General features: G+C 34.5%; 9 protein-coding genes across 17 annotated transcripts; 5 read left to right on the top strand and 4 right to left on the bottom strand.

Moving 5' to 3' along the window:
- Positions 1-294: 294 nt before the first annotated feature.
- Positions 295-11,523, bottom strand: LOC135124600 (uncharacterized). 5 transcript variants are annotated; one of them, XM_064049790.1, is made up of 5 exons: positions 11,479-11,523; positions 9,550-9,632; positions 9,290-9,509; positions 8,372-9,237; positions 295-598 (listed from the first exon to the last, which is right to left on the bottom strand). In XM_064049790.1, exons 3-4 carry the CDS (start codon positions 9,439-9,441, stop codon positions 8,397-8,399), a joined length of 993 nt encoding a protein of 330 aa, XP_063905860.1. In that variant the 5' UTR covers positions 9,442-9,509; positions 9,550-9,632; positions 11,479-11,523; the 3' UTR covers positions 295-598; positions 8,372-8,396. The 5 variants fall into 5 exon arrangements, with proteins under 5 accessions (XP_063905860.1, XP_063905857.1, XP_063905861.1 ...); XM_064049787.1 differs by having other exon boundaries at positions 9,290-9,495; XM_064049789.1 differs by lacking the exon at positions 295-598 and adding an exon at positions 8,140-8,201 and having other exon boundaries at positions 9,290-9,495.
- Positions 2,666-3,916, top strand: LOC135124603 (phospholipase A2-like). The gene is made up of 5 exons (XM_064049794.1): positions 2,666-2,899; positions 2,956-3,055; positions 3,113-3,334; positions 3,382-3,700; positions 3,752-3,916. Exons 2-5 carry the CDS (start codon positions 2,959-2,961, stop codon positions 3,825-3,827), a joined length of 714 nt encoding a protein of 237 aa, XP_063905864.1. The 5' UTR covers positions 2,666-2,899; positions 2,956-2,958; the 3' UTR covers positions 3,828-3,916.
- On the top strand, positions 3,998-5,785 carry LOC135124599 (uncharacterized). The gene is made up of 7 exons (XM_064049786.1): positions 3,998-4,197; positions 4,311-4,484; positions 4,531-4,676; positions 4,725-4,984; positions 5,035-5,262; positions 5,320-5,539; positions 5,585-5,785. Exons 2-7 carry the CDS (start codon positions 4,312-4,314, stop codon positions 5,770-5,772), a joined length of 1,215 nt encoding a protein of 404 aa, XP_063905856.1. The 5' UTR covers positions 3,998-4,197; position 4,311; the 3' UTR covers positions 5,773-5,785.
- LOC135124602 (uncharacterized) lies at positions 5,993-7,404 on the top strand. The gene is made up of 8 exons (XM_064049793.1): positions 5,993-6,105; positions 6,168-6,228; positions 6,279-6,332; positions 6,385-6,519; positions 6,566-6,691; positions 6,763-6,941; positions 6,990-7,219; positions 7,270-7,404. The coding sequence occupies exons 1-8, from the start codon at positions 6,075-6,077 to the stop codon at positions 7,330-7,332; spliced, it is 879 nt and encodes a 292-aa protein (XP_063905863.1). The 5' UTR covers positions 5,993-6,074; the 3' UTR covers positions 7,333-7,404.
- Positions 7,456-8,152, bottom strand: LOC135124605 (small ribosomal subunit protein eS17). Its single transcript, XM_064049796.1, has 2 exons — positions 8,060-8,152; positions 7,456-7,902 (listed from the first exon to the last, which is right to left on the bottom strand). The coding sequence occupies exon 2, from the start codon at positions 7,896-7,898 to the stop codon at positions 7,503-7,505; it is 396 nt and encodes a 131-aa protein (XP_063905866.1). The 5' UTR covers positions 7,899-7,902; positions 8,060-8,152; the 3' UTR covers positions 7,456-7,502.
- LOC135124598 (homer protein homolog 2-like) lies at positions 9,646-18,047 on the top strand. Of its 5 annotated transcripts, none has more exons than XM_064049785.1 (7): positions 9,646-9,809; positions 10,060-10,348; positions 10,457-10,628; positions 10,687-10,897; positions 15,021-15,205; positions 15,872-16,011; positions 16,065-18,047. In XM_064049785.1, the coding sequence occupies exons 1-7, from the start codon at positions 9,784-9,786 to the stop codon at positions 16,248-16,250; spliced, it is 1,209 nt and encodes a 402-aa protein (XP_063905855.1). In that variant the 5' UTR covers positions 9,646-9,783; the 3' UTR covers positions 16,251-18,047. The 5 variants fall into 5 exon arrangements, with proteins under 5 accessions (XP_063905855.1, XP_063905854.1, XP_063905851.1 ...); XM_064049784.1 differs by having other exon boundaries at positions 15,860-16,011; XM_064049781.1 differs by having other exon boundaries at positions 10,457-10,649; positions 10,705-10,897; positions 15,860-16,011.
- Positions 13,298-14,275, bottom strand: LOC135124604 (adult-specific cuticular protein ACP-20-like). The gene is made up of 4 exons (XM_064049795.1): positions 13,946-14,275; positions 13,741-13,884; positions 13,575-13,688; positions 13,298-13,523 (listed from the first exon to the last, which is right to left on the bottom strand). Exons 1-4 carry the CDS (start codon positions 14,042-14,044, stop codon positions 13,386-13,388), a joined length of 495 nt encoding a protein of 164 aa, XP_063905865.1. The 5' UTR covers positions 14,045-14,275; the 3' UTR covers positions 13,298-13,385.
- Positions 18,048-18,244: 197 nt separating the features above from the next.
- On the bottom strand, positions 18,245-24,280 carry LOC135124595 (cleavage and polyadenylation specificity factor 73-like). The gene is made up of 13 exons (XM_064049776.1): positions 24,047-24,280; positions 23,918-23,981; positions 23,767-23,864; positions 23,445-23,573; positions 23,212-23,389; positions 23,061-23,150; positions 22,684-23,010; positions 19,312-19,617; positions 19,002-19,263; positions 18,764-18,951; positions 18,585-18,713; positions 18,415-18,537; positions 18,245-18,360 (listed from the first exon to the last, which is right to left on the bottom strand). Exons 1-13 carry the CDS (start codon positions 24,115-24,117, stop codon positions 18,268-18,270), a joined length of 2,058 nt encoding a protein of 685 aa, XP_063905846.1. The 5' UTR covers positions 24,118-24,280; the 3' UTR covers positions 18,245-18,267.
- LOC135124596 (delta(24)-sterol reductase-like) lies at positions 20,133-22,193 on the top strand. The gene is made up of 2 exons (XM_064049777.1): positions 20,133-20,484; positions 20,533-22,193. Exon 2 carries the CDS (start codon positions 20,533-20,535, stop codon positions 22,129-22,131), a length of 1,599 nt encoding a protein of 532 aa, XP_063905847.1. The 5' UTR covers positions 20,133-20,484; the 3' UTR covers positions 22,132-22,193.
- Positions 24,281-24,827: the final 547 nt, after the last annotated feature.

Genomic DNA, 24,827 nt, shown 5'->3' with positions numbered 1-24,827 from the left:
CTTGATGATTATACAGTAAGATGCTTATTTTGATGCAGCAAATAGGAATTACTTATTGCGTGATTCATACCACCATAAAATGATGGTATTGCAGTGTCCATGAAATTCTACATAACTGTCAATTCTTAAAAGTCCCTAAATTAGTAATATAGGGTTTTTCGTAATTTCCCTGCTGTCATTTTGTTGTAAGTTTAAAATCGTGGTTTAAAATTTTGAATGCTGAAAAAATTCTTTTTGAATATATAGCGAAATAAAAACATTTATTACTGAGAAAATGTTGTTAAAGCAACTGCGTTTTCGCCATATGCATTTAATCACTTTATTGCTACCCATTTCAACGTTATATGTATTACAATACACAACAAAACCAAAGATTCAATAAGGAAAGAAAATGCATTTTTGTTAATTACATTATTCGTGCTATTACTTAATTATCCTCGTTCTCATTACTACGGAAAATATGGTCGTCTCTATACGGAATCTGCCTATTCTTTCTTGTTAAAACAAAGTCTTCTGCTGCACTCTTTACATCTTGCTTGCTTTTCACTAACACGTAGCTATCTTCATCAATTTGGTCAAAAGAACTGCTCAAAACTTCCTGTAAAATTATTAAATTAGAAAGCGCTAGTTCTAGTCTTACAATTTATAACTGCTTTGTTCGTGTTTTTTTTTTTTGGCGTAGTATGAAAGAAATTATTTCCATTATTATGGCCCGAAAAAACACGAAAAATGCCAGCTTACATTAATAATAAACAGCCACTACACACAAACGTCAAGTTATTATTATTATAGATTACTTTCTGAGTAGAATAAAAATTGGTCTAAATAAAGTTATTTAGACACGAGTTTCCTAGCTTCTAGTTCTAAAGAATAATTGCTAGAGGGTCCACGTAGAACGAGACGAAAATGTGACAAATTTACCCAAACATACCGTCCGTGCATTTTGTAGACCGAAAAAATCAGAACTGAAAAAGTATAGCACTGAATTTTTGTTCCAACGTAAAGGAGGTTACAAGGTTATTTAACGTTGTAAAACCCAAGCATTATTTATTTTTTATTCCTTATCATTCCAAATGGTGTTTTTTCTTATATAGGCAACCAACAATATAATATAAAATGAGAGTATAATGTGAAATAAATCATGGAAGTATGTAGCTTGTACTTCCAATCGTGAAGTGCATTGTATTAATTTATTTTCAACCTATTTTCCAGTTCTCCCGATTTAAGGATCTATTTGAATCCGTTCTACGAAAGTTACAAAATGTACGATCGAATTATTTAATAATGATGACGATGTCCATTTACATATTCGCCTAATTTCCGTTCGATACAAAATAACTTTCGCCTTCTGTGAAGGGATTCAACCAGTACATTTTTACAGCATACTTTTGAATAAAGATTTATTTAGTTTTTGCTAAGGACATAAATATCGAATGCAAATAAATTAAATTAAATTACATGGTGTGTGTATTGTCAAAATTTCAGAAAAGTTGGTTATGGTTTACGGCACATTGTAAAAGTACACCTAAAGTTTCATATAATTAATCAGTCCATCAGTAAGTAGTTTCGGAGATTACATTGTCTAATAAAATCGCCGACAGAACACAGACGGAATAAACGAGAAACTGACATTTTCGTATTCTCAAAACTGTGAAATGTCGACAAAAACAAGAAATTAGATATTCGTCAAAATGACTCCATAACGACTGTATACCTAGAAAGTAAAAAATCGTTATAATATGGTCATATATGACAAATTTATTACAACAAACAAATTTAAATTAGCAAAAATTCGGAAATTAAAAATCTTGTGTCACTTTGATTCATAACATTTTCACGAAGTAGAGTAATAGCACCAATGCAATCATATCATGTGGCATAAACCGGTTACTACTGACTGTTCCATGGGAATGAATGATAAACAAGAGTTGTTTATTTAAACAAAGAGTGAACTATTTCAAACTCTATAAGCCTATTTACTGATGTTTACATAGTTTAAAAGTTTACACAAGTTGTGATTAGTATACATACGTAAATAGTTCGTCTGATTTCATTTGAACGATTTCCAAATAACAAAACTAATTAAAAAAACAGCATTATCAAAATTTCTAAAAAATGTTAAATTTTACTTACTGATAAGCATCTCTTTTCTGTACAAGAATATTGTCGTCCGTCCCTACTACATTCGCATACGTTGCAATCGATCTTAAATTTTGACAAAGGTTTACAAATCGTTGCATCTGTAAGACAGTACTAATCTGGAACATTCTTTTTTACAAGTAAAAACTCACCTCCAAAATTTACGAAGCAAAATATAAATACAATTAAAAAAGCAATCCATTTACTACTCACTGAATTCATTGTTTAATCACAAAATGTCACCACTATAGTGTGCATCCGGCTCAGTAAAAAATGCGTGTTTCAGTGTGCGCCACTTCCTTCATTATCGCATAAAATTAATGGCGATTTATGTTACGAGTATAGTATTTATAGATGCACTAAAATTATCGTTAAAACATAACCTATCTCATCTTCACGAAAATAAGAACGATTCTGCATAAACTTAATCTGCAACAGCTTTACGGATATATATTTTTACATGATTTCTAAAAACGTTTAGTTTTTTTTTGTCCGAAATACATACTTATAGAAGGGAGTTGAAACAAAATTGGTTTTCTTCTATTTTTACCTTTTCACAATATTTTGCTTTCATTATGAACACTTGTCTTTCATATGACAGCCACATGCGACAAACGATAAGTCAAAATTGCACCAATTCGTCAAAAAAAATACAAAGTCAAAAAATTATACAAGTTGAATTTAACACAATACGCAAAATTGAGATGAGTTGAGATATGAAACAGAATGAAAACTTTAAAACAATGTTCAAAACCCACAGGTGCTCTATTTCGTATTCCACAACACGACTTTTTCTGTGTTTAACACTGTTTTTAGGTAATGATGTTCCACGAAATTGTGACAATCCGGTATTTCATCTTTTTAACAATAATTTTTTCGAAATATTTTACTGAGGGGCTAAAATGCGAGCTGAAAGGTATAAATACACCATGTGTAAATGTTTGTTAAAATTTCAAAATTACGTCTACTCTAGGTTTATTAAACAATAGGGTTCAGTGTTTACTCCACGACAGAGGCATAAATGCAGCTAATGACGTTGTAAACATCAACGGAACTTTAACGTGGATGACAACTCTAATGAAATCAGAGGCATCTCAACCGTGGAAATTTAGCCAGGGTCTAGACCGCAACAAAACTTTCTTCGCTGGACACAATGTAGGAGAGTTCAAAAAGCACCTAAATTTGATCATGCCAGGTACGACATAAATACATCTTGTTAGCAATACCATCACAAAAACACAGACACTAGATGGTGTGGCGACTTCGGCGGATATTTTCCAACGAGTTACGAGGATCTCATGCATTTTGTCAACACGGATCGGTGTTGTAAGCTGCATGATGAATGCATTCCCATGTTAGGAGTAAATCAGGAAAACTACAGCCTCTCAAACAGTGGACTATTTGCACGATTTCACTGTGATTGCGAAAAAGAGTTTCACAGATGCCTGAAGGATATTAACACTACAATGTCGAATAAAATCGGGTACACGTATTTTACTATTTTGGGACCGCAATGCTTCAATGAAGAATATCCTATAGATAAATGCACTAAGTGGCAGGCGTAGCTATTCAAATATTTTACATTTCAGTGTTGGAAAAGTGTGTGTTTTAGGAATAGGTGCATAGCGTTTAGACTGGATATGAAACAGGATAAGAAGTACCAGTGGTTTGACGTGCCCACATACTAAAGGCTTTTTTTACAAATTGCGATATATTCCCACCACTGTTAATACAAACAATTAACTAAGTGCATATTAATAAGACAGCGTTTAAACTATACTTGTCGGATACTTTATAATTTAAGAATTACTAATAATATGCCAAAAAGAAACATTTCATTGCTTTAATTATGCAGCAATCAATCAGAGAAAAATTAATAGCATAATAGTTGGATCATTTGTTCATTGTTTCTTGCACGATTTTTTACTTATAAAAGAATGACGAACTAGATTTACCCACACTCTCAAAGTGCACGTGAAAATAAGGGTGGATACATATATTCTTTATATTTGTATCTTTATTGCCTCACAAAATTGAGGCAGTTTTATACGTCTTAAGGTAAGTAATTTTTTTAAATACTACTTATATACTTGAATTCATCTACCATCGCTCTGTAGTCTGAAGGATCACCTTAGAATAGTTGCCTTCTTATTAATTATAAAAAATTTAAGGATGGCTACAACACCAAAGTGGATATCTTTCGACCTTTTCCAGAAGGTTTTGAAAAGTTATATCCACGAAAACGTTCAGCTACTTACGTTTTCAACAGCAAACGCTGTTCCCGATGGCGACAACTACACCAGCGATCTTTTTAGAACAACTCTCTTCTATATGGACCCAAAAAAGTTAACTTTAATTGTTTTTCCACAAAAAATGACTAGCAAATTTTAGAAACACCAAAAATTCACTTTCTGTTATCGTAAAATGTGGCAACGAAGACGGAGGAACTAAAACAGATCTAGCAAAAAAACTGCAGCTTTTTGAAAAAGAAATCGAGATGTTTGCTAATACATTCCCGGCTATCTACAAAATATTAGGTAACTTTTTGAAATTGGACATCCAGTAGACGATGCCGATGTTTCTAGGAGAGAACTACACACTTTCTTCGAAATGTCTATACGCTAGCACTGATCCCCATTCGGTAATAATCTTCGAAGATTTAACAACTGTAGGATTTCAAATGCTACCGAGACACGTTGGTTTTGACTTAGAGCACTGTTTTAAAGTCGTAGAAAAGATGGCTCAAATGCACGCCGCTTCCGTCATCATGTATGAGGAGAACCCGTCTTCGGTAAAATGTTATCGTGAAGGGTTATACGCTGATAATGATACCGTCCGGGCCTGGGTAATAGAACATATTTCAGGGTTATAATAATGCGATGATGGCGTTTTAAGGTAAAGGCTGGGTATTCTGCGGTTATTGATGCTTGCAGCAGATGGCCCGGTTACGAAAAATACGCATACAAATTAGAAGCTCTAGGTAATGAAGCCTTGGAACGAGGTTTCGAGGCAAGTAGAAAAAGACCAAGGGGTTTTCATGTTCTTAATCACGGGGATTTATGGGTGAATAACATGATGTTCTCGTACGATTCCGCTGACACCAAAGTGAAGGATATGAAATTCGTACGCTGCTGTAGCTCATCATCGCAATAATATTTTAATTTTGCGTTTCATTTTAAGGTCGACTTTCAAATGAACATCTTTACAAGTCCTGCTATCGACTTGCATTATTTTTTGGCTACCAGTACTAGAATTGAAGTGAAAGTCAATTGCATTGAAATAATTCTGGATTATTACTACGCACAATTACTTGCTAATTTGACGAAATTGCGCTATTCTTTGGAAAAAGTGCCTACACGAGAAGAGTTCAAAGGAGATTATAGTTCCAGAGCTTTTTACGGTAAATGAGTGTGATGAACTGATGAGATTGTGAAACTTATTGTAGGGTTCATGGGAGCTGCGACTGTGCTAGCGTTCGTTAAAGCTTCAGGCAGAAAGGATGCGTCTTTTGAAAATATTATCAAAGATGACAGCTTGGAAGGCTTTCGATACCACGCATACAATAACAGTAGATACAGACAACATATGGAGTTTCTTCTGCCATATTACGATAGTTTTGGGATATTCGATTAAAAATGTTATGACTAATTTTTAAATGTCTTTATAAATACTGTATCATGGGCAAAATAAATACGGGGAAGCAAAATCCAGCTTTATCGTTAAGCGTTCTTTCAGAAAACACACTCCACTTTTTATAATGGAAAACAAAACTGCAATATGCATGGTAACCATTCACTACATTTTTATGAATGAATAGTTCGTCGTATCTACAGCAACTCGTACACTTACCTCTGACTTTTCGCGTTGAAAACTTTGGCAGATTATGTCAGTAATATTGGTGTTATTACTCGTTTTTTCTGTGTAATAACACCATAATGCAAAATTTATATGACAGTAAAAACAATAGTAAGTATTATAAATATTCCAAAATCCAAACAACACATTTCAAATTAATTTTTACAATAAAGTTAAAGAAGATGACGGCGAGCATCGAAAAAGTGGCACTAAAGTCCTCTCCAAGACTACGATGTGGGTAACCAATATGCACGCTTGCAATGTTAATATAGTGAAACTTTTAGCCCCAAAACCCGGACCAACACGTCAATAAAAACTGACCACTCAAAAGATAAAGAGTATAAGGTAAAAAAATTCTGTTAAGAGTTTAACATAAATTTTCTTTTTTAGACTAATTAATAGCGGTTTACACAAACTAGTTTCGTCTTTTAACGCCAACAAAGTAGGCCTGAAATCGTCGAAAACTGTTACTAATAGGAAAAATGAAAAACTGCCTCTGTCCGCAACGAGTTCTATACCGGATAGGTGTGTTCGTGTTCCCATTTGATTTTTCTTTTAGTATATGTTGCAGGCAACAACATTCGCATATCACATTGACTAAACAAGTGTCTATAGACAAATATACAATGACGGATTTTGATGAAAACGAACGAAAAATTAACTTTCAGACCTCCGTTCTCAACGAACAAACATACAGGTTTTATTTAATTTATTACAACTTTTTGTAGCAATTTTTTAATGAAATATTTAAATTGGCGTATCTTACAGGGATCTCCAGTGGACAGACCCAAGGCTGTTAAAAAAATATTCCTTGGTACAACCATTCAAAAAATCTTTAACAATTCCTTACGTCAATAAATCGGAGTTCGGTTCCGAAATTGTTGAGGCTACCTCTGACGACGAAGCTGAACTTCTTTGCGCCGAAAATAAGCACTTTTTATTTAAATGTGAAGCTATTCAAAGTGTGAAATCAACCTTTCATTTGTATTTTTCAGGTCTCTACTACATCTGTACAACTTCTGTGTCTTTTATTGGGTCTATGTGCGGCATAACATTGATTACTGTAGTTTTATGGAAGATGTTAGACGAAAATCTCTTCAGTTTTCATTTGGAAGCGCCAAGAAACGACTTATTTTTAAGAACCATAATCAGAGGCGTGATGAGTTTGGCCTTCCAACTAATTAATAACGTCTTTGGGAAAATTATGCGTTTATTGACAATTTCGGTATACAATTTTGGCCAAACATTGCACACCTTGAATAATACCAATTTCAGACTAGCGAGGTTTTCGCACATGAAGAAGAGCTTGCGTCAACATGGTATCGAAAACTGTTTTGAAGTTATTGTACTTTTCAGCACCTGTAAATTTGTAATGATTTGTCACTTTGTAAATTTCATTTGAAAACTGCATTCTGAGTTTAATTTATAAAAATAACCCTATAAATGTTGAAAACAAACACATATGAGACAAAAATTGGTTTTATTGTGGATTCTTACGCCGATACAAATTATGCGCGTCTATTAAATGTGTTCGTGGTCGGTTGAGTCAGCTGCAACCCACTAATGTTATTAAAGTCCAACATCTTCAACATTTCTTTAGTTTCTGGATCGACTTCGATAATGTCATGTTCCAAAGCGGAAACTTCTGGAACAAAGTTATCCCTTCTTTCCCTTTCTTCCTCTTGTAACTTGATCGAAATTCCGCGAACTTGAGAATGTCTCAGGCGCTTCATTAAATGGGTCACAAATCCGGCAATCTTGTTTCTCAATGGTTTTGTTGGGATGATTGCGATTTCCTCGCAAATGCGTTTATTCGTGTGAAAATCAAGGGTCAGTCGAGTGTAGTACTTCTCGATGATCACCTTCGACGCTTTTTTCACGGTTTTGGTACGTACACGGCCCATAATGCTGAAATCAAAACGAAAACATCACTACCATCACGCACATAACCCTATGTCCAACACCAAACTTGCTTCAAATTTGATAATTCAAACACATTAAAAGCGTTCAGAGAAACGCGAAAATCGTTTAATTCGATGTTTTAATGAAAATGAAGCATATTTACCTGAATATATATTATTTTCTGCAACTGCGAAAACGTGGTCCGCGCTGGCTTTTGACAGAAAGAGGGCGACACACATGCACACGGTCAATAGTGCCATGACAACGCGTTCACAAAACTTAAAAACCCTAGATTCGGACAACTTCTTTCAAATTTGAAAATAAAAACAAAAACATTCCATTGTTCAATAATTGTGTTTAGTTTTTTAATTCTTATAACACGTGAAGTAAGAAATCAAAAACTGTAAGTTTACTCACTGTTAATCTACACAAATACATGCCATAATTTAATTTATTTAAAAAAACATGCAAATACCTTCTAATTTATGAGGGATCAAATGTTATGATGCAGAGAACTCTGGTACTGTGCATCCTCTTCTTTTAATTATTGTGTAAGCTGCATGACACCCTAATTGCAAACATTCTTTTAAGGATTTCTCTTGCAAGTACCCTGCTAAAAAGCCACCAGCAAAAGAGTCTCCAGCTCCAGTTGTATCCACAATCTCTTCAGTACTTAAAGTAGGAGCCTGCGCCACGCAACTTTCACCATGTCCAAAACACATTACTGCAGATGGACCATTAGTCACTGCAATGATTTTCCCTCTACCGTGTTCACTTAGTGCTGTCAGAAAATTTTCAACACTAACCCCCTTTAGGGAGCAAATTTTATCAAATTCTTTTCGATTACCAAATATTATATCTGCTTGTGATAAAAATTCATCAACTAGTTCTGGCAAACTGTCAACTAAATACTCTCCACACAAATTAAATGCGAACATTTTATTATGTGAAGTGCAGTGGTTTAAAATAAAAGTTGCAGTTTTAGTTCGTTTTGTCAGAAAAAACCCTTCCATATACACTAAATCAGACTGTTCTATTTGTGTTATGATATCTGTTCCATGTATGTATTGTAATGGAACAATTTCAGCAGCGCCTAGATGAGCCACTAAGGATCGATTATCATTAGTAACTAATGACACTGTTGTTCCAGTAGGGTATGCCTTATGTACAATATAGTGTGGTTCAATGCCATGTTGCTTTAAAATTTCCTCCAAGAGTTTTCCTTCAGAATCTCCACCAATTGCACCACACATAGTGACTGAATATTCTTTTTTTAAAAGCCACTGTAGGATTTTAAGTGTATTTTGTGCACAACCTCCTGCTGTTACTGTTTTATCATAACTGCAATGAGTACATTGATTGATTAAAATTCTTTATCAGTTTAATAAGTTACTCTTTGATGTCTTCTTTCAACGCTTCCATTTCGCTTAGCGATATTTCCTTTTGACCATCTACATCTAGATTATATTTTTCTAGAAGTGACTTATCTTGCAGTAATACAATGGTATCAAGTAATGGATTACCAAATGCAATAACCCTTTTCATATTGGCTAATCAATGTTATTCACGTAGGACGGGATGGGACTTTAAACAAAACCGCTGAAACAATACAGCTACAATCCTTACTATATAGTTATAACCTTTGGTGATTACTTTTTGTATTGCTTCTCATTGCAGTATCACCGGTATCACCACCGCTCTAGTATTTTTCAGCCACTGAGTTGGTACCAGTTACCCTGACAATCAAAGCAATATGAGAGTATGAGATTTTGACAGTTGTCTGTATGTCATGTGTTGTCAGTACTTGTTAGTTTTTTAGTGATAAGGAGGTTTCATTATAACAAAAAAACATTATTTTATCGTGGTGCATCTTTTTTTCTATCATAAATGACGTCTGGCAAGGACACAATGGGGTAAATTTCAAAAAATAATAAAAACTTGACATCTATATTGTATCACATATGCCATTTTTACATTAGTTTTAATTTAAACAATAATGATACTGTTTACCATTAGAAAAAATCGTTATTAATTAGAATTTCTTCACTGCATTTCATTATTATTGAATTTTTGTTTTGCTAATATATATAACGAGTCTTTTACTAGTATTAATGACCACTCCCCCTTGGAAAAAATTCAATCTTCTGTTTTTTTTTTTCGCAGTGAACAACCTATATTTACATGTAAGGCCCACGTTTTCCACATTGATCCAAAAACGAAACGTTCGTGGATGCCAGCGTCCAGTACAGCTGTCAGTGTTTCATTTTTTTACGATTCGTCTCGGAGCCTGTACAGAATTATAAGTGTTGAAGGACAAAAAGCAGTTATTAACAGCACGGTCACCCCAAACATGACGTTTACTAAAACGTCTCAGAAATTCGGGCAATGGTCTGACGTTAGGGCAAATACTGTTTATGGGTTGGGTTTCTCGTCTGAAGCAGAACTGCAAAAGGTATTGATAGTTAAATATCTATCTATGATTTTAATCGCATTAAGTCACCCCCTAAATAAAATAATGAAAGAAAAAACAACGTCTAATGTGACTAAAATTTTGTTCAAGTTTATCGATAAATTTAATGAAGTGAAAGAAGCAACCAGATCAGCTATAAGCAAAGTCACTGCCAATGGAGGTTCTGCAGTAACTCCAGTAACAAGTGCAAATGCCAGTCCTATAACTGCGAGGGCAGCCAACGCCACTCCTGACCAATCTGATAATTTGTTAGAACCTCCTGGTAAATTATCACATGAGTCAGGTGAGTCATTGGTTGAACAATATTTTTCATTGTTCAGGAAGTGCAGTTCTTCCAGCTACAACTAATGTTAAAGCAGAAGAGGACATACCACATCCACGAAGCCATTCTATTTCTACTCTACAAACTAATGAGAGCCCCAGCCATCAGATTAAAACTGAAAAAACTACATACAGTAATGCTCCAACGAATCCAATAGATATGCAACTGAAGTATGAGAATGATAGACTCAAATTGGCCCTGGCGCAAAGGTAAGTCTCGTTATGATTAACGTTTTGATTTTTGCATGAACAAGAAGATTTGAATTTTGAAAATGTAAACATGTTTACCAAATAAATTTTCTACAAGTATATAATATGCATTCCAAATATACCTGAAGTTCAAAGTGTATTAAAACAGTCGTCTAAAGTTATTTAAACAGAATTTCCTACACTCCCAAAGCACAGTTCACATAATTTTTCCTAAAAATAAATATTTTAATTTTAATATATTTAAAACCAGTTTTACAAATTTGAGAGAAATAAAGTCTGTTAAATTGATTCATTTGTTTATTTGTATTTCAATGTGTTTGAGATGATATTGTCAATTATTTGAAGAGGATGAATCATAGTAAATTTTTGTTAGTACATATTCTGTAATCACTACAACACAGTATCTTACTAAAAATTTTGAGCAACATTAGTTTCTGTGATAAATTGTAAAATTTGACTTACAAATTCCATTGTTTGATTTTTTGATAATTGTGCTGTCATCAACTTTTTAGTGGAACATTTTTTTTTAATTATTAAATTAAATTTTATTTTATTTTAATTATAAATCGAAAATTATTTACCCAAGTTTTCCGAAAATATGGTAGCACAGTACTGTTATCAATAATGTGAAAACTGATAAGTCTTATCTTACCAAGTACTAGCCCCACCCACCCGCACCCTATTTTCCCAAAGGATATGCCATTTGCCAAAACAAGACTTATGTTAGCAAGTATTAGCCCCGCCCACCGGTCCTTTATTTCCTTAGAGGGTAGTACTTGCTAAGATAAGTCTTATTATGGCAAATGACTTATCCTCTGAGGAAGTAGGGGTGGGTGGGCGGGCCTAGTACTTGCTCTGATAAGACTGATTTTGGCAAACGCCATACCCTCTGAAAAAATAGCGGGCGAGTGGGCGGGGCTAGTACAGTATAATCCGGTTATAACGACATCGAAGGGACCTTGAAATTTTCGTCGTTATAACCGGAAGTCGTTATAACCGATGAATGCTAATTTTATAAATATTACAACTTTATTTAAACAAAATGTAATATTTAATACACGTACATAGTCGCAAGTCAGAAAGGAAAATACATCCAAGGATCATGTAGTAGTTATAAGTAGGTACATACATACATACATATATGAGCCTACAAATACATATATACTGAAATGTTACTAAAACTTATTTTGGCATATTTTGGATAGGTTTTGTTCGGCAGAATTTTAAGATGACGTCATCAGTTTTTGGGAGGGGGTAAATAATAAATTTTGCTTAACGATTTACAAAATTTGACAGCAATCGGTCCAGAAGTTTCGGAGATTACGTGTCTAATAAAAATGGATACAGACAGACAGACGAAAACGGGAGACTACTTTTTTCGCACTCTAGAGGTCATAACACGTCGAGAAAATATGAAAGTGGTAATTCGGCCGATGGACTCGATTACTATACAAATAAAATTAACAAAAAGTTCTGCAATCTTTAGATAATGTTAACATCTTATTAAATTTTTACTTTTACGATAACCTATGTACGCCAGATTAAAAATTGGAATACATAATTAAAACACTAATAAAGAACATGTCATAGAATTTTGAGTGGAGATGGAAAGTAAATGTCGTATTACTATTTAGATAATATTCTTAAATTTTTCAAACATCTAAACTTTCCCAGTAATCAGGCCAGTAGTTTTGAAGATTAATGTCGAAAACATGAAATTAGACATTCATCAAGATAACGTCAATCTTATTATAATTATTCTTGTAACTGTGGCTTCAGAAATGTAAAATTGTTCATGGAATAGCGGTTGGATAGGTTCTGTAGTTATTTTTAAGCATTTTATAGATAGCTCTAAAAACTTGTGAACATTATCGCAAAAGATCCTAAAATAAATCTTTGGAAAAATACGCCCCGAGATGCATGCGAATAACCTTGCAGATGTTTCCCATATTTTTGTTATACTTGTCTGCATATTTTTGTAATTTTTTTGGCATCAGACAGGTGAATTTAAAACGCGTACGTTAATTATGAATTATTTATTTCTAATTTTGTAATTTAGCTGTGTTGTAATTTGAGATCTGTTTGTGTTACATTCATTTACGAAATGATGACGACGCTTCAGAGTTGCAAGATCTTTAGGCTGAAAAAATAACTGCGAAGACTAAAGTCGTTGTATGGAAATAATTAGAAGTCTTATTTTTACGGATTAATCACCATGTGACCGTCGCCACGCCGACATTGTGACATTTTTAATAGATAGGTATTATTTTCTTAATTGTGGAAGTATTACTTGAAAGTTTAAAGCAAAAAATAGTAGTTTTAAAATATTATTCCAGTTAACTTCCTTTATGGTAACTGTGGGAGTAATATTTTTTTAGTGTAATACTGAAACGAAACTAGTATTGTTTTGTTTTATTTATTTTTGGTGAATAGAAAATTACAAAAATAGTACACAAATATCACATATAAATTCATCATCTTCAAATCATCAGTAATGACCCTCATACCCACCACCAACAATGCCATGCCCGCCCTGGTGCGGTTGTCCAATCTTGTGAACAACGGCGTTGAATCCATTGTGTTTATCAGCTTTGTATTCAACAACTCGAGTAGTACCGTCAGCCTCCTTCAAAACGAACCATTATTTTTTTAAAGGATGTATACAACCCATACTTACTTTCACAGTATAAGTTCCCTTAACTTCATCACCATTGCGTTCTTCAATGTGTTGTTTCTCGTCACCTGTGTGTGGATCGTGCACTGCATAATTGAACTGATACTTTGGATGTTCCTAGAAACGAAAAAAGTAACAACAAGAATGGAAAAATAATCACTCAAGTTACATAATGGTCATCGTGTCCTTCGTAACCACCACTATATCCTCCATATGCTCCCTCACCACCACCCCCAGCTTGAAGTCCATAAATTTCACCCAAGTGCCCAGCTTCGGTACTAACACCATAGATGATGACAGTGATGAAAAAGATCTTAAAAAATAAAAAATGTCACAGTATTAGTCACTCGACACAAAAAACGCGTTAGTCGTACTTTGTTGAGGCCGAACATGTTGTTTAGTAAAAAGAATTGATGAACTGATATCATTTGTAGGGGTTTGCCTGGTATATATAGTAAATTCAACTTCTCCATCCACACCACGCTTCTCCCTATATCTTCCTCACTTTCTATGTATTATTTCGTTATATTTTTCATAACGAAAATCGGTGTTGCTTCTCTGTCTCGCTTATGAATTTGTTTAATTAATTATGCGTTCGTGTGATGTACGTAAATTTATCGGAAAGGGAAAACAGTGAAACTTATTTACGCTTTTTGGTTTATTGGTAAACGCACAAGTTTCTCCATGGTATTTTTGATTTTTATCTGTGACACAATAAAGACAAAACAATGGGATTATGTATGAGATCGTACGTAACATAGTATGATGCATTAAAAATGCACTAGCGATTACAGTTTCCATATACGAATCTTGTTAATAATCGTTCATTAATGAAGATTTTTCAGGGAAATATTTTTTAATACGGTGTTTAACATGTTGCAAGAATCACTGAACGCGTTCACAAAATTTATCGTGTTCATCTTTATGCTAATTGTTTGTGCAACAGCTTCATTTAGGTCGTAATAATTATTATCGAACAAATTCGCAAGTGAAGAAACAATGCTTGATAAAAAAGTGTTAATAATCAATATAGTTAAAAGTGAAGAAACGGGGTCATCCGGTTCCTTCCAGTTAATTATAAATAATGACAAATTAATTGTATAACGAGTCGCTAATTATTTTTTCTACGTATACGTGTAACTGCAGTAGTGATTATGATTTGCAGAAATGAATCCATAAGAGATCTATCTCATTGAGTAAGTCCGACATAAGCCTTAAATCAAAGGAAACAGCAGCAATCAACTGTGTTATGTAAATAGGATTAATAAAAAGTTGCTTCATTATTACTGTCGTTTCGCTTATATCGTTCTAATAATATTACGTGATTGTTATTATTTACGCCCCATTTAATAAACTAAGTATGGGAAGAGTTACGAAATACGGTAGAATGGATGCAGACCATCGACGCCAAATACTAGTGTAAAACGTTTGTTGTAATTTGCGTTTCAGTTCAGCCAACGCGAAAAAATGGGAAATTGAACTGGCAACTTTGAAGAGCAACAATGCCAGGTTAACAAGTGCACTTCAGGAAAGCACGGCAAACGTCGACGAATGGAAGAGACAATTAGCGAGTCTGAAGGAAGAGAATATGAGGATGAAGGCGAAATATCAAGCGGATTTGGAGAACAGCAAAGGTTTGTCATTTTAAGATAGTTTTTCACAGTTAAATTGACCACCTTTGGAACAGCTGTAGTAACACCAGCTGTATAATAGTTAATTACAATTACATAAAAGTAATTTAAGGATAACAGATGGCAAATCGTAAAGCGAGATGATGACGTACTAGCGATAAATTGTGAAAGCCACTTATTTTTAAACAGCTATTTTCCAGTAGATTTGTCTGTTACTGTAACTGGAGAAAATTCGTTCAAACAGTATCTTGTGAAAAACTTATTTAGCGATAAATTCTGACAAGAATATAGAAAAATAAATATGAATGTAAGCTAAAATGTATTTAGTATAATTAGATAAATAGTTTTGTTAAATTTATAATATATGATATACCAAAGACGAAATCTTACGGATTTATGTAACTTTAATTTCCGTCGTCAGTAAATTATATACAAGCATTTGGTGTTAACTTTTTGATAATCCTCCTATAGTTAAAATGATATTCGAGTGACTGGGGAAAAAGGCAAATGTATTTTTAAAATACAAAATATAGTGACCAGTTCGAAAATCGTAATAAATTTCTCTAATCTACTGATACCAAATATTTAACTGACCATATTTTGTGCAAACCTTTTCAAATGGTGAAAGCTACATGTATCAGTAATACAAAAAAAAAGGATTCTTTTTAGGGGGTGGCGATATCGCTGACGAACTGCGGCAAGAAATCCAGTCTTTACGATTGCGGTTAGAACAGCTGGAGGCAGAACTCGACGCTAAAAATAACGAGTTTAAGCAATTGTCGGCCTTCCAGAAAGCACCAGACGTACAGGTACCCCGTGTATATACATCAATACCCAACAAAGCTACAATGCTTTTTTACAGTCATTGCAGAAGGAAAACCAGGAACTCCAAGCCACAGCGAAACTAGCCCAGTCCGAATTAGACATAGCTCTCAGTGCTCACGAATCTCAGAGACAAGTACTACTCACGCTTAACCAGCAATTGGCTAGCAGAGTCCACGAATTGGCAACGATCCACGACGAAATTACCACTGCTTTGCAAACGTGAGAGCTTGCACAAAGATAGCATTATGTACGCGAACGCATTTATATCGCATATGTATAGGGTCCGTGTAATATCTTGCTTAGGTCTGTAACAATATAATGAATGTCTCGAAAAATATATTATACAAAACGTACTATACTATCGGTTGTAAAAGAAACACAAAAAACTAGACTTGTTAGTATTTATATAAGGTGTGCCATATATGATTGTGCACAATAATCATTGGCCAATTAAGTTGTCTGTTTGAGCTAATGCTATACAACATGTTTGCATTTATTAAGTGATATCGGGCTCCGTTTCAATTATGTATAGGAAACTTTTGTTGGAACGTTTTCATATATCAAAATATTTTATACGTAACGAACGTGTGTTGTAATAATTTCTGTGGCTTTTTTTAATAGCTGGAGAATTAACATATCGTCTTATCAAGCCAACGAGTTCAGATATGAAGTCTTTGTCAAAACTGAAGATCTAAAAGATTTCATATTTTCGCGGGAAGCCATTAGGAGATATGTGTATTCAGTTAAAGATGGTTAATTTTTGTTGTTTTGTTGTTTTAATTGAGTGTGTATACTAGATGCAGTATTCTGAGTTGTAGCTAGAATTTATTGTACTGTTAAAACTGACTGATATTTTTAATTTTTCTTTGTTTACGCTATAGCTTTTTACTTTGTCTAGATAGTATTTTGTAGATACAATCAATTAAAAACGACTTAGACTAGTTAAAAGACAAATCGAAGCACTTGTTAATTTACCTATCCTTTGTATCTATACCTGCAAATTATAATATGTTCTTAAAACGTAACAGGTGTTCAACTGAAAAAAGTTATCAAGTTGGCGTTGCTTTTTAATAAAAGAAAACGTGGCGAAAAACGTATGTGTTGTATTAATACATACGTATAAACTTCACAATGTTTACAAAAAATCAAGGTCAACTCGATGACTTTTTCAGTTGAACACCGGATATTTACACAAAGCATGTAACTATGTATTACAGATGAAGGGGTACAGTGATAATGCATACGAAAGATAACATGTTTAATAACTAATTTTAAGAAGTTATAGTAGCGTTAAGAATACACGCAAAACGCAAAGCTGTTAGGAAACAGGTATGCTAGTAGAAGAAATAAGTAATAAATGTGATGTACAAAATTTGTTTTATATAAGTAAGACTTCGAGTTCGTGTGTATAGAATGTTTGTGTATTTTTATGTATGCCGCATTAGGTTTATTATGCTTGTCCTAATTGAACAAGATACAATTATTAAAACGCACTTGTACTAAGCCTGACAGTTTTGCGACAAGTTATAACGTAATTTGCAGATCGTTCTTGATACGTTCATCAAAGCGAGGTAGTTAATATTGTGCGCTTTTTGATACTAGAGTTTTCCTGTAAAAAACTGCCACAAGTTTCATTTATAATCGTAATCATGTATTGCAAGGATATGCACAAGGGGTAAATTTTATTTATCAACGACGTCACGGCGCTAGCGTACGCCGATGTAAGCCATTCAGTATTCAGTTGTAATTGTGTTTCTTGTGCATATTCTAAAAATTACTCTGCTGGAAATTGATGATCTTAATAAAAATCTTCATACGTTATAAGTATTAGAAAGAAACTGCTAAATATTATTGCACTTGTAAATTGAGATTTGTTCTAGTATGAATAGAACATGGTATTTATATGTTGAAATTGTTAATAACAATGAAACAAATATTGTTATTTATGTTTTCAAGTATGTGGTGCAAGACCAAACTGTATGAAGCTATTTTGTTCATAAAATAGACTTACTTGACGATGTGTTTGAATTTTATCGTTCCAAGAAACAATTGTATTTAAAAAAATGTCCACCGTCTAAACAGACCTTGCGTCGCTTCTACAGCACGGTGAAGCAAAGCTGGTTCCTGATTATACAGATTTAATAAAGGATTTTATTTTTTTATGCTAACCCCTACACTGTGTGAGTAAAAGGGAGTAATAAAAATATAAACCAAAAATAAGTTCAAAATGTTTGTATCTGCTAAATCTGTGGAGGAGCTAAAGACTGATACAATTTTGTAACTGCAGTTTTTACAATTTGTCCGAATGTTTCGTCTTCAGGGCAAGTAACCTCCTGTAAAGAAGAGTATGAATTAGCATTTTTATATCAAAAGCCAGTCAAACTTACCAAGTTTGATAAATCTATATCAGCCTTTTTATCATTCACAGTAACATACAACTTTTCGCCTTTGAACATTTTTGGAACGGAATCTTCGCCAAACATGTCTTGAAGCATTTCAATTAGACACTCCTGAAACTAAATGCTTAGAAACCGTTAGTAGAGATCGCAATACATACTTTAAAATGCATCCTATCGACTTTTACGCTTGTAGATAAATTCTTTATAGGAGTATCCAACAAGTCCGCTTGAAGTATCGCTGCTACAATCGCGTCGGCATACATATCATTTACAGGATTGGCCACCCACTAAAAGACATGATAACAATAAAATGCATAGTAACATGAGTGGACATTACCTCAAGAGTAACAATTTTGTTATCTATTGTAATATCGACGGCGTTAAAAGCTCTAGTTTTTTTATCACCTTCAACAGGCTCTAGCAACCCAGCAACTTGTGTAATTAAATGGCGCAGCACTCCCATATTTCCAGAATAGTGGATGCTTTGCCTTTGCATGATTTGACTCATACTCATGTCAGTATATTCTAAAACAAACATTATAGATTTAATTTTTTGTAATAACTGCCACACTCACTTGGTAAATCGTTGGCTGCCAGTAAATGATAATTGAAATTTCTCTTTACTAAAACACCCGACAACGTATTCCCCGGTTTCGGTTCTTCAACCGCTAAAGTTCCCATTACTTTGGCAGTCTTCTCGCCGCGAAAATACAGCTCAACGCAGTGTGTATTTCGCGGATTGTGGAGATAAATCGTGGTGTTCGGATCGTCTTCGTACTCTCTCTGAAGCGCCGCCTTCAAACGGCTCATTTCGTTTTGTTCGCCGTGCACTAAAACCTTACATTCCATTACGGGTAGTCGAAAGACTTGAACATAAACACTTACGACGTGGGGCGGTTTTAGGATTCGTATGAATTCGCTAGTCTGCTGATAATCCGTGTGAGCCGAGAAGGAAATGTAATCCACTGACATTTTAAGCGGCAATTTTTGGCCCACCATGGTCGTGATTTCTTCTGGTTCGGACAAAATCGTCTTTGCGAGGGTACCCTCAACGCAGTAACCCGCAATGATGACCCCGTTTTTCGCATCCGTGCACCACGATTCGAACAGTTCTCTGGAAAGACCGCTCTGCATCATACCGGGGGATGCCATTATTACGCATGGACCAATGTCTTCGAAATGGTCGATGCCCTGCGGATTTAGTGAACATCGATGTTATGAGAATGAAAATGTTTTTGGAAATTTTATTACAAATAAAATTTTGTGGACGTTCTGCGTCTTTTCAAAAAAAAAAAAAAAAAATCTTAGATGTGTCCTAAAATTTGATAATGCAATTTTTTTTTGATAGCCCGTATGCTTTCGAATGAATAAGAAGAAAATATTAATCAAAAGGAAAAGAAGAATGGCTGTGATACATGTTTCTAGTTTGTCATCAAGTGTTTAGGGGGCTACATATATTAATTTTTTGGGGCATATTACCGAAGCATAAGCTATACCACGTATCAGAACGTATTTTTTAATAAATAAATTTTTTAATAGTTCTTACGTCCCCAACGAAATTAGGTTTATTCGACGAAAGGCTAATTCCATGTTTTTTCCAACTTCTTATGACGTCAAAAATATGAAAAATTTTTAAACAAGTTGGTTTTCAATTTTTACCAATTTTAAAATGTTGCATAATTTGATTAATTTGGCAGACAAGTATAAATAACGTGAATCATTGATGAGTCAGCTATATAACTTTTGGATTTATTTACTAGTGCCTTTATACCCCCCAATGTGTTAAAAATATAATTTAGTGTCATAATCATCTCCAAAAAAAAGCCGTATTGTGTACATACGTTCATACGTGTAAGCAGAGCATACGTGCTCACGTTCAATATTTCTTATCATAGTATCAGTGAAAGGTTAAGGATCAACAGGTTTTATCAATTTTTATTATGAGTGACGCCTCCCGATTTCCACAGTATTCACTTTACTTCATAAGTTTCACATTCCAACCACTTCTTAATGCCGCTAGAGAGTAAAACATAAACAGTCACCACCTAAACACAAAAAGTGAGGTTAGAAAGCACCCCGTTCCTTCTAAACAATAAAAATTTCCAGATGGCAGATTCCAGCTACAAAACGCGGCTAATCGAATTCTTGGAGAAGCACCGTGGCCTAGTCATCGTCTTCTTCTGTCTTCCCGCAAGCTTCATTTTCAACACTATCCTAACCCTCCGAAGGACGCTCCACCGCCTATTCTTCAGTAGCCCCACACGGCACGACGACCGCATAAAACAAATCCAGAAGCAGATCCAAAAATGGAACAGAATTCCCAAAGACGAACGAAAATTACTGTGCACCTCCCGTCCCAATTGGTTAAGTCTGTCCACGACGTTCTATCGAAAGGACCTCTGCCATCAGATTGACGTCGACCTGTTCGACATTCTTGAATTCGACGAGCAGAATTTAACAGTACGAGTCGAACCCATGGTGACCGTAGGCGAGATCACAAGTTTTCTTATTCCCAGGGGGTACACCCTCGCGGTGACTTTAGAAATAGCCGATGCTACTCTTGGCGGTTTAGCATTAGGGACTGGAATGACGACGCATTCGCATCAGGTGGGACTGTACCACGAAACGATAAAGTCGTATGAAGTGGTTTTGCACGATGGGAGTTTGGTTCGGGCAGCAGCTAATGAAAACAAAGACCTTTACCAAACTTTGCCTTGGTCACATGGCAGCTTGGGTTTCTTGGTGGCGTTAACGCTGCAACTCGTCAAGGTCAAACCCTACGTAAAACTAAGCTACATTCCAATTGAAGGTAAAAAGAACTACTGTGATATGCTAAGGATGTTGTCAGGTGACTCCAGTCCCGACCATCCCACAGCAGACTTCGTCGAAGCTACAATTTTCGCCCCCGAGAAGGCTGTCATAATGACGGGAACCTTCTCCGACTATGACCCCAATCTCTCAACCAATCATGTGACGAGATGGTACAAGCCATGGTTCTACAAATACACTGAGACTTTCTTCAAAAAAGGCAAACACACTGAATTAATACCGCTACGCGAGTATCTACTAAGACACAACCGTGCCATTTTCTGGGTGGTTGAGTCTATGATTCCTTTTGGTAACAACCCGATCTTCCGGTTGTTCCTAGGATGGTTGCTCCCACCCAAACCGGCTTTCCTAAAATTCACGACCACTCCGGGCGTTAGAGCGTACACGTTCACACGACAAGTTTTCCAAGATATCGTGCTTCCCATACGTAAACTTGAAGAGCAAATTGACAAATCTGATGAACTTTTCGATTGTTATCCGCTTCTGGTTTATCCTTGTAAGGTGTACGATCGAGGGACGAATTCTGGGCAGCTGAAGGCGCCACGAAAGGAGTACATTGTGGATGGGACGAATTACGCTATGTACAACGATCTGGGTATCTATGGAGTGCCTGGGTATGTCAAAAGGAAGGAAAGATACAATCCAGTTTATGCGATGAGGGAGATGGAAAAATTCACTAGGGATGTAGGAGGATTTTCGTTTTTGTATGCAGACATTTTTATGACAAAGGACGAATTCGAACAGATGTTTGATTTAACGTTATATGAGAGCGTAAGGAGGAAATATGGTGCCGAAGGCTCATTCCCGCATCTCTATGAGAAAGTCAAACCGGAAATTGACGTTTTTCAAGTGGGGCAACAGTTTGAGATTAAGTAACATGGTAACTTTTTAAGAAGTTGCTTAATTATTCATTAATAAAGTAAGATTACTAATTAAAATCAACTTTCACTGAAGTACTAAGATTTGACTGGATGAAAATACACATTTATTTATTGGAATTTATCTAATAGATCGCAACAAGATCATTTTGACGAACGTCCAATTTCATATTTTCTCGACGCTTTACAACTTATAGAATGCGAAAGTGACGGTCGCCCGTTTGCAGTTTTATTAGACAGAACATCCCGAAAAGTAAGGAGCTGATTATTTTGAATTTTTTTAAGATTATAATTGTGTTAACTAAACATCGCTTGAAGTTATAGCGTGGTATAATCCTTTAACTGTAATTTAATAATGTACCCATAATTTCAACTTATTTACGCATGTGGATTATCGTAAAAAATGCAAACTGTGCAATGACAAATTTTAAAGCTTAGACAAATAAAAATTTTTAAAATGAATCAAGAAGTATTTTGCATAGTACATGTATCATAATGAAAAAATGTCAAGATTCGTAAATTTCCACACAATTCTTTTCAACAAACTTACCTTCAAGTTTGATATGTGCTTAAAAACAAACGGATTATTAATGGCGATTTGTCTTCGAATCTTTTCATTCATAGCGTTGATGTATGTCTGATACACAGCCATGCACTTCTTCGCCAAAGACGACGCATAATATATGGGAATGTCGTGTAAATCTGGATGCTGACTCCAATATTCGTCCAAAATTAAAAGTAATTCCTGTGCTCGTCCCAAAGCAAAAACAGGTATCAAACAACGACCGCCTCTGTTGACAATATCATGAACTAAGTTGGTAAAGCGACTTTCTCTTTCTTCTCTTTTTTCATGGATATGAGTACCATAAGTGGATTCCTGGAAGATGTGTCTTAAATTGCGAATTAATGTCAAAAATAGGTTGTTACTGTAATTAAAACATCTGGATGTACTGTAGGAATTTCCGCAGCCATTAAATGGCGATCCTCCTGACGAGAAAAGTCGCCTGTGTACAAAATCTGAAATCAAATAAAAAAAAAATTAAAATAATTTATTCAACATTGAATTGTAGTCACGTACTTTAACGCCCGCTATTTCGATCATGAACATTGCTGCCCCCAAAACATGCCCAGCATTGTAGGCCCAAAACTTGATCCCCAATACGTCTTTTTCTTCATGGAAATTAATAGTCTCTATTTTGTCCATGCTGGCTTCCAAGTCTGCTTCAGTGTAAAGCATTTGTTCTGTTGCAATGTTGCTACAATTATTTAAGTACATTAATATAAAATTAATTTTTGGGGGTTTCCACTCACCTAACTTTTATGTAATCTGACAATAACCAACGGTAAATGGCTTTAGTTGCATGAGTCATGAAACACCTTCCTTTAAAGCTAGTCTTTTGTAAAAACCAGGGTAAAGCACCGCAGTGATCAAGATGAAAACTTAAAATAATTTTTTAAATTGTACAATTTAGACTGGGACTGATACTTGGCAAAATTTTGTGATGATGTCATCAAATATTTAGCGGTGATGAATCAATAAATTTTGATAAGTGTTACTATATGATTTTGCTAACATAATTGCGAATTTAACTTTGAAAAAAATTCTACAGTTCTGAAACAGCTTGTAACTTACTGGGAAATTAGCAGCAGGTCAATTTCATCAGCTTCAATCAAATCAACAAACGGTAAAGCATCCATGCCTGATAAACCAGGGTGAATTCCACAATCTAGCTAAAGTTTAAAATAAATAATTGCAAAAAAACACTACACAGGGGTAGTCTTACCATTATTTTTTTACCCTTAAATTCAAGCATAATACAAGATCGACCCACTTCTTGCCCAGCACCCCTTAAAATAAGCGAAATTAATGTTTTAAGTTCTGCTGAAGAAATAAAAAATAACATCACACTTACAATGGCCTTATGGTTAACTGGTCACTTTCTTCCGCCGGTACTTGGGATTCTTGTTTCCTTTTTGTAGACATCGTAGTATGAGATTCCACAGAAAATAATAAGATTTATTTCATTTAATACTTTTTCGGTCACGAATCACAGTCATACATAACTTTCGTTCAAAGATATTTTGCTTTCATCCACGGTGCTTTCATCACAGACTTTCATAACCTCTTTTAAAGTCTGTTTACAAGTTATACCAACCATATAAACAACACAGTTATCATTTTTGTTATGTTGTCATCACAGGTTGTCATGTCCACTATTTGTTGGTTGCAGATACAAAATATTCAATTTTTTTATAAAATTTAAAATAAAAAAAGTATTACCAATAAAAGCCCATAATATACAACTGTTACACTAGAAATAAACATGTATTTATTTATTTATGAATTATACAAACTTAGCGTATGAATTATAGTGTATACTGGGTTGCATAACATCAATCAATAATAGTGCAATAGTGATTGCACCTGATGCACGAATTCCTTTAATTTATTTATTAATAAGTCACCTGTAGCCTTTTTACATGAGAAGTGAGAACAAAATTCTGGTTCTACATTTTTCCTATTCTGCTTTTATGCGTTTTACAAAATATACTTTTTTTTTATTCATCAGAAATTAATCGCTGATTTTTTTTATATACTTGATTTTAGATTTGTATCAGAGCTAATTATGAGGTTATTTTATTAGAGTACATAATAGATCTCTAGTAATAGTTATTAAAATTATTTCAACACCG

The sequence above is a fragment of the Zophobas morio genome, unplaced genomic scaffold, assembly GCF_036711695.1.
Source record: "Zophobas morio isolate AGI-343-1 ecotype UQ-CSIRO unplaced genomic scaffold, CSIRO_AGI_Zmor_V1 ptg000007l, whole genome shotgun sequence".
NCBI classification, from domain to species: domain Eukaryota; kingdom Metazoa; phylum Arthropoda; class Insecta; order Coleoptera; family Tenebrionidae; genus Zophobas; species Zophobas morio.
The sequence above is the reverse complement of the archived record's forward strand: the minus strand, read 5'-3'. Positions and strand labels throughout refer to the sequence as shown.